The following is a 13,030-nucleotide window of genomic DNA, read 5'->3' as shown; positions in this document are numbered from 1 at the left end:
CCATATGTGGGATCTTCCCGGACCGGGGCATGAACCCGTGTCCCCTGCATCGGCAGGCAGACTCTCAACCACCACTGCGCCACCACGGAAGCCCCACCATCATGGAAGCCCCCTCCCTGGGCCTTGAAATGAGGAGGGGGACTACAGGCTGAGGTGAAAACACACAAGGATAGCCAAACAAAATACAATAGGACTAGCATCAGCCTCCCCCCTGTACCCCACCCCCAGGAGTAATACCCTCATTGTGACTAGTATTTATGAAAAATCTGTAAGAGACTGTTCTATGTAGTGGCTCTAATCCCAAACACACAACAGTTGTCTGCATTGGGAACTTTTCAAATCGGTGATTGCGGGAACGAACGGCAAGTCAGCTTCTTATGGTGCCTGTGCAGGCTTTCCCAAGACCTCGGTTCAGGCCCAGTCACATTTACCTTCTGTCTTAAATCTAGAGTGGGTGAGGGAATGGGGGGCAGAGGAGAAAGGTGCTCAGGTGCTGGTAAAGCTTACTCGTCAGCAGCCTAGACTCCACCACTGTTCCTTCTCTTTGGTCTGTCTAGAACAGTGACTATAAATTAGGAAAAACAAAATTAGGCTGGCCTGTGGGAAATAATGGGGGTAAAGAGACAGGGAGGAAAAGGGCATTGGGAAGCCCTGCTTCAAAACTGAAGACAGACAGACAACCACCCAGACTGCTTAAGTGTCACAGACAGCTCCCCACCCCAAGCTCCCTTCCAGATATCCCCATAAATCGTTTGGGCACACTCCCTCTAGGAATTGCAATTTCTGTCTCCACCTGTCCCTAAGGACCTGGCCCTGTGGAGAGGTGTGTTGGTTGTTTTGTTTTTGCCAGAGGCCCTCGCCCTAGGTGCTCCTGCATAGGTACCTTGGCCCCTGATATGGGATGAACACAGCCCCAGATGCTCGAGAGCCAAGGAGGTCAGATCGGGAACAGCCTCCCCACTTCCACACCCTGGGATCCAAGCTTGCTTGGTTCTTGCCATCTTGCAGGATGATGTCACATTTGGAGGGAGATACACAAGTGCCTCTCCATCCCTGGGGTGGGGGGAAGGGACTTTGCTGGGACTCTCGAGTGGGGGGAGGGGAGAGGGGAGCAGGGTCTAAACCCTCAGGCTCCCGTGCAGGTCTGTCTCTGTCCCAGACGAGCTGCTATCAGAGTCCATTTCGGCGTTCTCATTATGGAGCCTCTCCAGCACTTTCTGACGAATCAGTCCCAGGCGCATCAAGAGGGACTGGTAGTCAAAGTGGCCCCGCTTCTCTCCAAAAGGGTCCTGTGGGGGAAAGGAGACAAGCGGGAAGGAAGATTCAAGTCTGGGTGGCTCACCCTAGACAGAGCAGCTTTAGGCCCACGTGAAACACACGCTCAACTTCTGAGCATGGGGACAGAAGGGGGCATAGCACAGAGAGTTGCCAACAGCAGACAACATCATCTTTGTTTAGGAATATTGTGGCACGTTCACCACCCCAGATAGGTCTGGCTTGGGCCAACATTAAAATGTGTTTGCATTCCCCCAAAGCAAGCCACTGTGCAGAAGGGGGACACAGTAACGGCGAGATAGATAGGGAAGAGAAATTCAAGACCAGGACTGTAATCGTTAAGTGTGCTGGTGTTTTCAATTAACCTCATACAAACTATATAAGGGGAAAATTATCCTTCATTCCCTATACTCAAAAAGGGTAATTTGCTTTTCTGAGATCACAGGCAGGTCTAGAATGAAGGAGTTCTGACTTCGGATAAGCACCTGCCCTCCTCCCCACGGACCAGTCATCACATTCCTGTCCAGGTTTCTGGGCATCACTCCAGTCCTTGTCATTCGAGATCAAAGATAACCAAACATTACGTGGAAAGGGGTTAACTGTCCTTAAAGTCTCAAAAATAACTATGGGTGGGGTGAAGGGTGTAAAAAAAGAAATTTAAAATGCTAAATAAGGATTATGGCAGCAAAGTAGCTTGCCCAGCGTTCAAACAAGTGGAGACCTCTTTCCTTTTGGCTGTTACAAAAAGTCCACGATTTTCCCTCTCACATAATGTCTGCTTCTCCCACCTAAACTCCTTCCACACTTCTGCCCACACATTACCATCATGATCAAGGGCCAGTGGATGTAAGTCAGTCTCTTGTGACTACAGCCCATACTTTTCACATTTGAGGGTTATGTTCTCCCAAAACTGAACTCCACACTTACTCTGGAGCTGTCAATTTCCCAAACCTTCCTCCTTCCCTCACTGGCTCCATTTCCACCCATTCTCCACCTTCCCAGATGCTGCTCCTCCCTGCCCTTCCCTTGTCATGAGTTGGTTTTCCTTCACAGACTGAATATTAGAAATGCTGCTAGATACCAGCAATGATAATTCCTGATGGGGAACAAGCTACAGCATGCATCATCCTCGGTATGTTCTCAAAAAAGGTTCAGGAGACAAGTCAGTCTTGAGCTGGTCCTGCCCTTTGAGTTTAAATGCGGGACGTAGGAGGGAAGTCCTTGAAGGGAGGACAGGGAAGCTACCATCTCTGAGCAGCACCTGAGGAAACAGTTACTCCCACTGCTGGTGGTGCTGGCTGGGTGGGAACATAGACCAAAAATAACTGGAAATAACCTGAAGAGGCTTTAGCCACTTATCCAAGTCACCACTTTTCTAAGCAAGTAAATGGTCCAACAGACACAGGACTGGCCCTTCAGGACAGGAAGCTTCTCAACCAGTTGCTTATATTGGATCCTATTTACAATTCGGTTTAATAAGAACCTCTTCTTTTAAGCAAGCCTAAATTCTGCATTTTTATTGGAAGCAGAAGCACATTTCCCCAGTAGAGGCAGAGAATGAACAACTGGTTACCATCCTTGTATTAGGTTCTTTCAACAATAATTGCACACCCAATGTTTCCCTAAGCATTCCTTCTCTTAGCACCCCCCTGAGCTAGGGATGGAATTCCAACAGATGACTCTCATAATCCCTAAGTTCCGAGAGGGCCGAATGTTCTTGGTTTGAAAAGACTACTGACCAAGAAGGGAAGGAGTTCCAGGCTAGAAAGCAGGAGGATTCAGATTCTACTCTTGAGTACCTACTTTATGCCAGGAACCTAGAACCAACTCCATATGACTTCAGTCTCTCTCTGGGCCTCAGCTACTCAATGCACCAGGTTCCTTTTGGCTCTGAACTCTATGAGAGATGTGGATGTCACCCTTGTGAGGGGGGTTTACATGGTCTGTTGTAAGGCCTCTGGAGTCAGCAGCAGGGGCTCTGTTACCTGCATAGTCTGGCCTTGAAGGTGCAGACGATCTTTGCAGGCCACCTCATAGAAGTCATAATACTCCAGGAAGGACTTCTCCATCACCCCTCTGGAAAACAAGCAAAGAAGCTTCACTTAGGAACAAGAGGCGAAGGCACCACCCCTCCACCATCTAACCTTAATGCCAAATTCAGCAGCTAGAGTTCCCAAGACCAGATTTGGTTTCCTACAAAGATCTTTCAATGGAAAATGGAAAAAGAAACAGCTGACTGCCCATGGTTGATTTCCCTTATACCCTAAGGATTATAAAATGAGAGTGACTGTTAATACTGATCATTTGAACTCCAACTTCAACTCATGACTTCGCTCATTCTCATTCGTTTTCCACAGGCCATCCCTAATCCCAAACCTTAATCAAAATTCTCCTAGATACACCTGAAACATTGTAATCAACTGTACGTCAATTAAGAAAAAAGAAAGAAAAAACTGTTGCCCCCCACTTCCTAGAAAAGTTTGTTTCATTAACTCTTTGCTCATCTAGTTTTTAACACCAAGAAATACACTTGAACCCTAAGAAATGGGTTTATTATGAAGTACTCTACACCTCATTTGGCTGTATAACAGTTAAGTGTCTTTAGTCAAACAGGGGCTCCCTGAAGGCATGGACTATGTCTTTCCCATCAGGCTCGGCACTCTCCAAGAACCGAAAAGCTCTCTGAACTTCCTTTTGGGTAACCCCTTGGTCACTTGCTCTTTAAAAGCATGAACCACATCTTTCCGCAAAGGTTCTCAAATGTACGAACAAGCTAAATATCCAGAAGGAATACCAGAAGGAATACCAAATACCAAGTGGGCTCTCTTCACACATACCGTAGGGGTTCAGGGCAGGGACACTTCCCTTCCATCATGTCACAGACCGCCACTCTGATGGTCTCATGCCGAATACATTCATTGTAATTTTTGCTGTCTCCTGGATGTCTCTCCTATAATGTGACAGACACCACAGTATCCAAGTACAAAATTTAGGTGAAAAGAAAAGCCAATGGGAAGAGATCTTAGGATTAGTATGGGGTACGTGACCCAAGCAAATGAACTAAGAGGATACCTTTCCCACTATATGTCAGATCCATGAAGAGCAACTAAGTCCTTGAGACCACTCACCCCGCCCCCCCCCCCCAGCCACACATACCAGTACCCATCCTCTGTTATGGGTCATTTGACCTATAAGCAGCAAACCACATCCATCAAATTTCCCTAAGCCTGAAATGAAAGGCCTCGCAGGAAGGATTAAGTGGGAAATAACCATGTATAAGAATAATGGTGGGACAAAAAGGTATAAATGATGCTAGGAGTCTTAGCCTGAAAAACCTATAGATATCAGGATGCTTCCTGGGTAACTCCTTTACACATCTGTGGATTCCACCATCACTGAATTCAACTATTGTCTATCAGAAGTAGAACCTGAAGTTTTCAAAAGAAAAAACTCCGAACCTGGTCTGGAGAGCTGATAGGAACATGTGGGCGTGAACAGACGGGAGCATGGCGTTCCACCCTTTAACTCTTCCCTTGTTCCCCCCTCCCACCACCAACTCTAGTCAATCAGAGCCTTGGCTCTGATCAAAACATGTAATGAACAGGAAATACACACATGCCTTCAGCCTACCACCACGTTCCCAACGTGCACCACAGCGAAATGAGAAGGGCACTATGGGATACTGTAAACTTTTTGAGGAAAACCACAGTATTCAACACCTGTGAAATTCCATGCAAACTACTACCTTGAGATAGGTAGTTCCGTTTGTTGTTGTTGTTGTTTTCCGGTGCACAGGCCTCTCACGGTTGTGGCCTCTCCCGTTGCAGAGCACAGGCTCCGGAAGCGCAGGCCCAGCGGCCATTGCTCACGGGCCCAGCCGCTCCGCGGCATGCGGGATCCTCCCGGACCGGGGCACGAACCCGCGTCCCCTGCATCGGCAGGCGGACTCCCAACCACTGCGCCACCAGGGAAGCCCTAGGTAGTTCAGTTTTAATGTTGAACTGTATTACATTCCTTTTGATGACATATTGTTTTCACGAAGCTGGATTTTCAGTCACTACTTTAATAAATAGCAAGTAGCATATGAAAACAGGAGGGAACAGAAATGAGGGTGGTGGCTCTGATCTGATTCCAAGATTTTAAAAGTCGTATGGCACTGAACAGGTGTACACATCCTATTATTAAGTCAGTGTAGTCACCTGAGAAGGAAGTAAGTCGTTTAGACCTAACTACTTAACAAATGGAACACTGTGGCATTTCTTTCTGCCTAGGGAACTGTGAAAAAAAACTACCAAGACAAGGGGGTTCTGTGGACCAAGAATGTTTGGTAGTTTTAAGAATAAAAGTCCCATCTCTTGAATTTCCAAACAAGACGTAAAAATCAGGTCCTTGGTTAGCCAATGAGGTCCGTTTCCATTTCCACCTACTCCTGAAATCACATTCACTATTTGTTTGAAAGGATGGCTTAGGGAATAATTTTTGTTCCTTTTTTTTTTACCGTACGCGGGCCTCTCACTGCTGTGGCCTCTCCCGCCGAGGAGCACAGGCCGCGGACGCACAGGCTGAGCGGCCACGGCCCACGGGCCCAGCCGCTCCGCGGCATGTGGGACCCTCCCAGACCGGGGCACGAACCCGTGTCCCCCACATCGGCAGGCGGACCTCCAACCACTGCGCCACCAGGGAAGCCCAATTTTTTTTCATTCGTAAAGGGTATTTCCCTTTGTTTAAGACTACAGAAGAATCACCAATGTTAGTGTCATCTCAAATAGTTTCAAAATGAATTAAGCTGTTTTAATCATTTAAACTGAATTATTATATCTTTTGATAATATCACTGGAACTCTTTTCCTGTGCTCATGAGTAATCTGGAAGGGGCTTTGAAACAATGGAAGACTTTGGGCTCCTGGGACTACATCCTGATCTGTGTGTCCTTGTGAAAGTTAACTAACCTCTCCGAGTCACCATTACCTCAGCTGAAAATGGGGATAACATTTATCTTGCAGAGTTAGTATGAGGATTAAATGAGAAGTTACATACAAAAGTTTGGAAGGGGCTGGCATATAGTACACCCTTGGAAATTATGAGTTTTCTCCACCTTCTATTTGGCAGCACTGACTAAAATATTCTTGCCCTAGCCAATGACTGTTCCTGTGGTTCTGCAGGTAACAGTACTTCGTAACTCCAAAAGAAAGTCTGGCTCAGCAGTAGTCACTAGGGAGCACCTTAAAGGGATACTGGGGAATGAAGGCATACAGAAGAACACACTGGCTCCAAGAGCCCCCAAAACAGACGCAGAATCAATTTCCTAATGACTCCACTGACTTTAATCCAAGTCAAATGGAAATAACTTGACAATGTTATTGTAATAGGGAAAAAAATTCATTATTAAGGCACACACATGCCAGCTCCTTTTTTCTCCCACAGTGACGAGTTTAATACATGGGGCTGAGCCAGGTCAAAAACAAAACAAAAACCCTCAAGTAGATCTTTCAGATCTCTCAAAACCCAATATTCTACACCCCACAGCTGGGCCCACCTGGCCTTACCTGCTCAAAGCCAGGTTCATTGTGATAAGGGTTCTCAGTCATCAGGGACTGGATGGAGATGAGCACGGAAGAGATGCTCTGGGCTGGGCTCCAGGCAGGGCCAGTCCATGTACTGCAAAACACATCAGAGGGAAGGGAAGAGGGTGAGGCAGAGAGAGACGGGAAAGGCCCTACAGAAAGACCAGTGTACGAGTACCCCGGGGCCTGGAAGCACCATCATAAGTGACTCACTTTCTCTTTCACTATTAATACTCTGGAATTTCCCAGCCTCCATCTCACCCTCATTCACCAGAGATCACTCAACTGCCTAATCCTCTTATCAAGTGTCACAAAAGAGGGCAAAGCAAGCAAAGTAACTTTGAAGGGATTTTCTTTGGGCTAGGAGAGAAACAGTAGCCAGGGAAGGTTCCCTTCATCAAAATGAAAGAAATAAGGTAAGAAAACAGCTCCAAAGGCAAGCTAAATGTTAACCTCTATGGATCTTAAAGAGCTTATTTATTTATGGGTGGTGATGGAGTCAGAGAGGAGAGAGAAGTAGAGCACAGAGGCAGAGAAGGGACTGAAGCTCCCTGGTTAGAGGCCATGTGGTGGGGTTGATGATCGGGGATCCAGCTCTCTATCAAACCCCCAAAGAGTGTCAAATCCTCTGAAAACTACAGAACTCTGCCAAAGGACAGAAAGGGAATAAGGGGCACTTCTACAGTGTGGAGGGTTTGAAAATAATACATGAACAACATCTTCAACAACAGAGAAACACCAAAATTGCTCCTCTCTTTCGTATGCCTGATGGAATGTTGGGAGAAGGAGGGAAGCTTGGACATTAAGGACATTTATTTTTAACTCAATTAATTGAAGAGATGGCACCTGAGCTGGAAGCTGAACACAACCCGAACCAGGACTGCCTTGTTCAAGTTAACTCGCCACTTCCCTTTCCCTGCTGGCCTTGAGGGAAGGCCAGTAAGTAATGGGGAACAGTAACTTCCTCAGAGCTCGCTCTTCAGTGCCTCTCAACCTCTCTTCTCAGCTTCGGTCCCCCAGGAACCCTAGACCTTGTGCTCTCCGAAGCATCTAGTATTCGGGCATTGAAGTCAACAGGGTAAACTCATTCAATTTCTTTTGTAAGTCAGCCCAATATTTTTTTCTAGGTAGGGAGGAAAGGAATGCAGCTGTTAAAGTGAATAGTCAACTAAGTACGCATGGGAATTTTCTACTCTGATTCTTGACGGCAAATTTTCAAAGTCAGAGTAGCTTCTCCTTTTCCACCCGATACTTCTGCCACTTTTACCCCACCATCTTACTTCCCCTGTTTCTACCGTGAACTGATGTTTGCTCGAAATAGTTTTATATTGGCCTAATGAAGGAAAACCTAATACAAAAACACAAGAACAACTTTCATACAGAAACAACAACTAAGTTTCCTTACCACTGTGGTTTATATATACCACTATCCTTCCAGCACAGACAATCCTATACCCTAATGAGATAAAGGACTTCTTTAAGGACAACCTCCTTCAAAAGACTTTCTCACTGCCGCAATCACAGAACATATTCTTCGATCTGAGAGAACTGGGCAGAGGGAGAAGTTTGTTTCAGCTGCCTTTTCCCTACACAAACCTAATATATTGGATCGGACAGGAAGAAAGAAAACAGTATCATCAGTCTGGGCAACTTTCTTAACTTCAACTTTTACTTGTTCTATGCCCCAGGGAAATTCAGACCACACTAAAAAGACCAATCCAGAATATGCTAGAAGATATTTCCATTCTGAATTTTTAACCCCGAAGGAGATTAAAAGGGAATGGATGAGAGCCACATGAAGCAAAATCTTGGTAGCACCCAGAAACAAAAATGTACTCGAAACATCTGTGTTTCATATCTGATGTGACTTCCAACCTCAGACATTTTTCATTCAGTTGCTAAAACATAATCATCATCATCACCACCACTGCCTCCAAAGCCACTCACGAGAGACTCAGGAATAAGACATTCACAGCCTTGAATGGCACAGGATCTGCAGCCTTTCTCAACCTGCTCAGGAGAGAATTAAGCCCTGATGCCCTAAGGGAGTAGTTCTCCAACAGTTTGCACCAGAATCAACTGGAGAGCCTGTAAGACACAGACTGCTGGCCCTACCCCCAGAGTTCTTGATATAATAATTCTAGGGTGGGGGCCCAGACTCTGCATGGCTATAAATTCCCAGATGCTACTGCTGCTCGGGGTGAACCACTTCACTAAGGCATCCACTGTACGTCACGAATTAACTTCTTTTTCTGCATCTAGAATGACAGTAATCAAGTACCATCCGGGGGAGAATTGAGGAAACAGTCACTCCCATCATTTTCTGTGTCCTGTGATTCAGATGAGAAACCCTGGTTGATGAAGGCTGGCCTAGAGTAATATTTGCTAACAACCAACTTGGCCACTTAGAAGTCTCCTCTTACCCTAGAATACTCAAGCAGACTTTCCCATTGCGGTAGAAGTTGGGGTTAAACCTCACTGTGTTATTGCCCGTTGTCATCAGTTTGACCCGAGGTGGGTGGATGGGATAGTCGGGCGGACACCGAAACACGAACAGGAAGAAACCCCCTTCATAAGGAGTGTCAAATGGGCCTGTGATCAATGCATGAATCTGCAAAATAAAACCCCATCTCAAAATTGTGAGGTGATGTCCCATCCCAAGCCCTCCTGGCTTCCACTTGCTACCCACGCCAGAAGCAGGACCTTCGTCTGAATCCATATCCTCACCATGAAAAATGAATAGCCTGTGCTCACTCGCACCGATAAGTATTTTTGGAATTTTAAGAAACCCCATTACAGTGCGGTGGCATCTTACTCAGGGGTTACATTCTAAAGTTAGAGCCCAAGGTGAAAATCGAATCTAGCCGGAATCACCCTTGAGTGTCCCTTAAACTCCCTTAAAGCATGTTTTTTGTTCAGACTTCCCTGATCAGTATTTTATATAACAAATGGATAGAACACCAACGTGTGAAACATAATATACATCTGTAAAGTATTGTCCTAGCATGCTTAATTTTAAGAAATCAATACATATTTTTACTGAGTACGTATGTTTGATTTGCCTAGGTTAAACATGCGTACGATGCAACTCCACCCTCCATTTATGTGGCACAAAGGGGAGGAGATGAATGGAAAAGAAGAAAGGGATTGGAGGCCACAGCACCGGTGCCAATCACAGGGCAGAGCTGAGGGTTGTGATGGAGGCCTACGGTATCTGTCTCCTCCGCAGAGGCTCAAACCTACTGTGGAGGATGTGGCTCAGGCAGCATCCAGCTGTGTGAAAGATACAAAGAAAAATGGGGAAACTCAGGGTCCACTCGGAGCCATAGACTATCCCCAGAACTTTCCCCAACACTGTAGGTTAATAATAATATAAAAAAATCAGCAGCACTTGAAACAAAATGCTAAGTTCTCTTCCTCCAGCTGTGATTTATTGAACAAGACTTCCCTTCTTGAAGGGAAGAAAACCTAACTGACTCAGTTATATTTCTTCATCTACAAAGGCTCCTAGGCACTTAAGTCTGCTCAGAATTTAAACAGCAAGAGGAAAAAGGACCTGCAATCCAATGCCTCTGTCTATAGTCCCCACCTTGCCCTGGTGGCATCCTATGTTATCTTTTACCCTTCAGTCATTTGGAATAGCAAGCTCAAATGGTATCAACATGACATCAATTCTGGGACCCCAGGGGCTAGCATATTAACACTAATACTTGACTAAGAACAATATGTCCCAGGAAAAACATTTCCAACCACATAAAAAGAAAAAAATCAATTTAAAGGGAAACCTATTCAAAACAAAACAGACACACAAATAATACCAAATCTGAATTTTTACTATAAGAAATTTGACACTAAAAGGAGTTTTCATTTAAACAACACTAGATTTAGGTAATATGATTTCTTCCCGGTATCAGTTTAAGTAAAAATTCACTTCTCAGGGTAGAGCAATCAATGACACAGAAGTCTAGGTATCTATGCCAGAGGAATTTAAGCTTTCTCTTGTGTCTGTGTGTGGACAAGAGAGGAACGGTCTTTGGGGTGGAAAGGATATTCAAAAGCAATCAGTAAGGACAGGAGCCTAAACAAGGCCCTGTAACTACAAACACTGTTCACTCAAGCTTGTCCCATCCCCAACCTTCTTGGCATCTGACTTACAGCACCACACTTAAAGGTCAAGAGTGGCAGGATGGGGGAAGAGCTGGCTAGTACAATAGGGTGACCATATAATTTATCATCCTAACTGGAGCACTTTTGAGAGGTAAAGAGTGCTCTGTTAATAATTAAGCTTGGACAACAGGCATAAACTGGGCTTTTCCAAGCCAACCAGGACCTTTTGGCACCCCAAAACAGATACCTGTTCAAGGCTCCGTTCCACCTCACTGTGTGACCTTGGGCAAGCCACTTACTCTCTTGGGGTTTTGATTTATTCATCTATGTAATCAGAGATGTGAGCTGGATAATCTCTTTTAGGCTCTTTCAACTTTATGGGCCCAATTTCCCAATAACCCCCAAACCCCACCAAGGTACATACCTTAGTCATGTCAACAGTATCAGGTACAACGAACATTCCTGGAGGAGGCTCCTTATAAATGGACATGATATCCCTGTATAACACCAAGAGGAAGTGGGGGAGGGAGTGAGGGAGAGGAGAAAAAAGGGGAATCCCTTGAGCAGGACAGTTGTTATCACCTCAGTGAGGCCAGGGTTCGAGAAAGTGGTGCTTGGTACCACAAATGTTTGCACCGTCTTGTTGGCTGAGAAATCTCAGCTGAGTATTTGTCAGGCAAGCAGAGAGCAAATTATCATCAAAGGGGCATTGTTTCCTCAGGGGGAGGGAAGGGAGAGGGGGAAAAAAAAAATCAGAGATCCCAATGGTATCCAATGTCACCCTGGAAAAGCCACATCCCATTTACTCTCACTTCCTCCCACATGGCACTTCATTCACTCCCCACCTCCGAGATTCCCAGGTACTACGGCTGAATGCTAAATGAAGATTTCTCGGTAACTGGGATGGCATAATCAACTCCACTAAAAAACTAATTCCATAAACCACACAGTGGACCGTTGCTAGCACGGGGATTATATGAAGCAAGTGAGCTAGCGGGGAGCAATAATGGCCTTCTTGCCCAGGAGACTAATAGTGTACAGACCTCTTCATGTTGGGATGGGGACCCTCTGAAACTGCTGAGAATCTCACAGGTGGAGGATGACATGAAGTCATTACTATAGAAGATGAGAGGACTTCTAGGTCATAGCTCATAAACTAGAATGGATCAGTTGTGAGCAAGGGCCTATAGGTGGGAAATCTAGGGACTTGCTACGGTACAGAGGGACATAAAAAAGTGCAAACAAGTGACAGAGTGGAGGAAAAGAAGTATTGGCAGAACTCAGAGGTATGTTAGGATTGGAAGACTGAAATGGCTGAAGGAGTACAAGAGTTGAGGAGTGCTGAGTTTCTTAAGTTAGAGGTGGCAGCCTTGATGGAGCTGGCAAACTGTGTCAGGCACTGGGCCAGGTACTTTACACACAGTATGCTGTTTAGTTTTTAGTACAACCTTGAAAGTAGGTAGAGACATCTGAAAGAACTTGGAATGTGGGGAATGTGATTACCTAGATGAGGATGACTGTGATGGTGGCATGGGGAGAGAGAGTCTGGCTATCAGCAAACAGGTTTCAGGATTAATAGCAGCTAAAAAGCATTCCCTTTTCCTATGGGATAGGTACTATGCTAAGCAATTTCACAAAAACATTATCTATTAAATGATATGATCTGAGATCAGTCACCCAAGAAATAAGCACAGAAGGGCCTTGGGCCTTTGTTCCTATATTTCAATTGGGTACATTTGCTTCAGAAAGTAAATCACATGACTCAGAAGAAAGAATACAGAAAAGAAAGTCTTGACTGGGATATCACAAGCCAATGTGAGACTGGGTGGGGGGGCGGGGGGGGGATGGAAGCTTGAGTTCCTGGAACAGGTGTGAGAGTAGAGAGCTTTGGGGTTCTGGAAAAGTGGTTCAAGAGAAGGTTGCTGGCATGCGTGGGAAGCGACCTAGACTTGGGTAGGGGACTCTGTGGAGGGGGTTGAGGAGGCCGGGAATAAAGCCAGGATGGCCTGACGTCTCAGGCCGGGCAAAGCAAGCTGTGTGTGTGTCTTACAAATGGGGCTCGGGAGGAGACGACGCAGGGGACCG

At 45.7% G+C, this 13,030-nt stretch overlaps 1 protein-coding gene across 1 annotated transcript; it reads right to left on the bottom strand.

Annotated features, from left to right (window-relative positions):
- Position 1: 1 nt before the first annotated feature.
- UBE2Z (ubiquitin conjugating enzyme E2 Z) lies at positions 2-11,989 on the bottom strand. The gene is made up of 6 exons (XM_024742533.1): positions 11,370-11,989; positions 9,262-9,449; positions 6,821-6,932; positions 4,113-4,225; positions 3,261-3,351; positions 2-1,289 (listed from the first exon to the last, which is right to left on the bottom strand). The coding sequence occupies exons 1-6, from the start codon at positions 11,433-11,435 to the stop codon at positions 1,119-1,121; spliced, it is 741 nt and encodes a 246-aa protein (XP_024598301.1). The 5' UTR covers positions 11,436-11,989; the 3' UTR covers positions 2-1,118.
- Between the last annotated feature and the right edge of the window lie 1,041 nt (positions 11,990-13,030).

The sequence above is a fragment of the Neophocaena asiaeorientalis genome, unplaced genomic scaffold, assembly GCF_003031525.2.
Source record: "Neophocaena asiaeorientalis asiaeorientalis breed wild unplaced genomic scaffold, Neophocaena_asiaeorientalis_V1.1 scaffold1, whole genome shotgun sequence".
NCBI lineage: Eukaryota > Metazoa > Chordata > Mammalia > Artiodactyla > Phocoenidae > Neophocaena > Neophocaena asiaeorientalis.
Note: the sequence above shows the minus strand (reverse complement) of the source record. Positions and strands in the feature narration are given on the sequence as shown.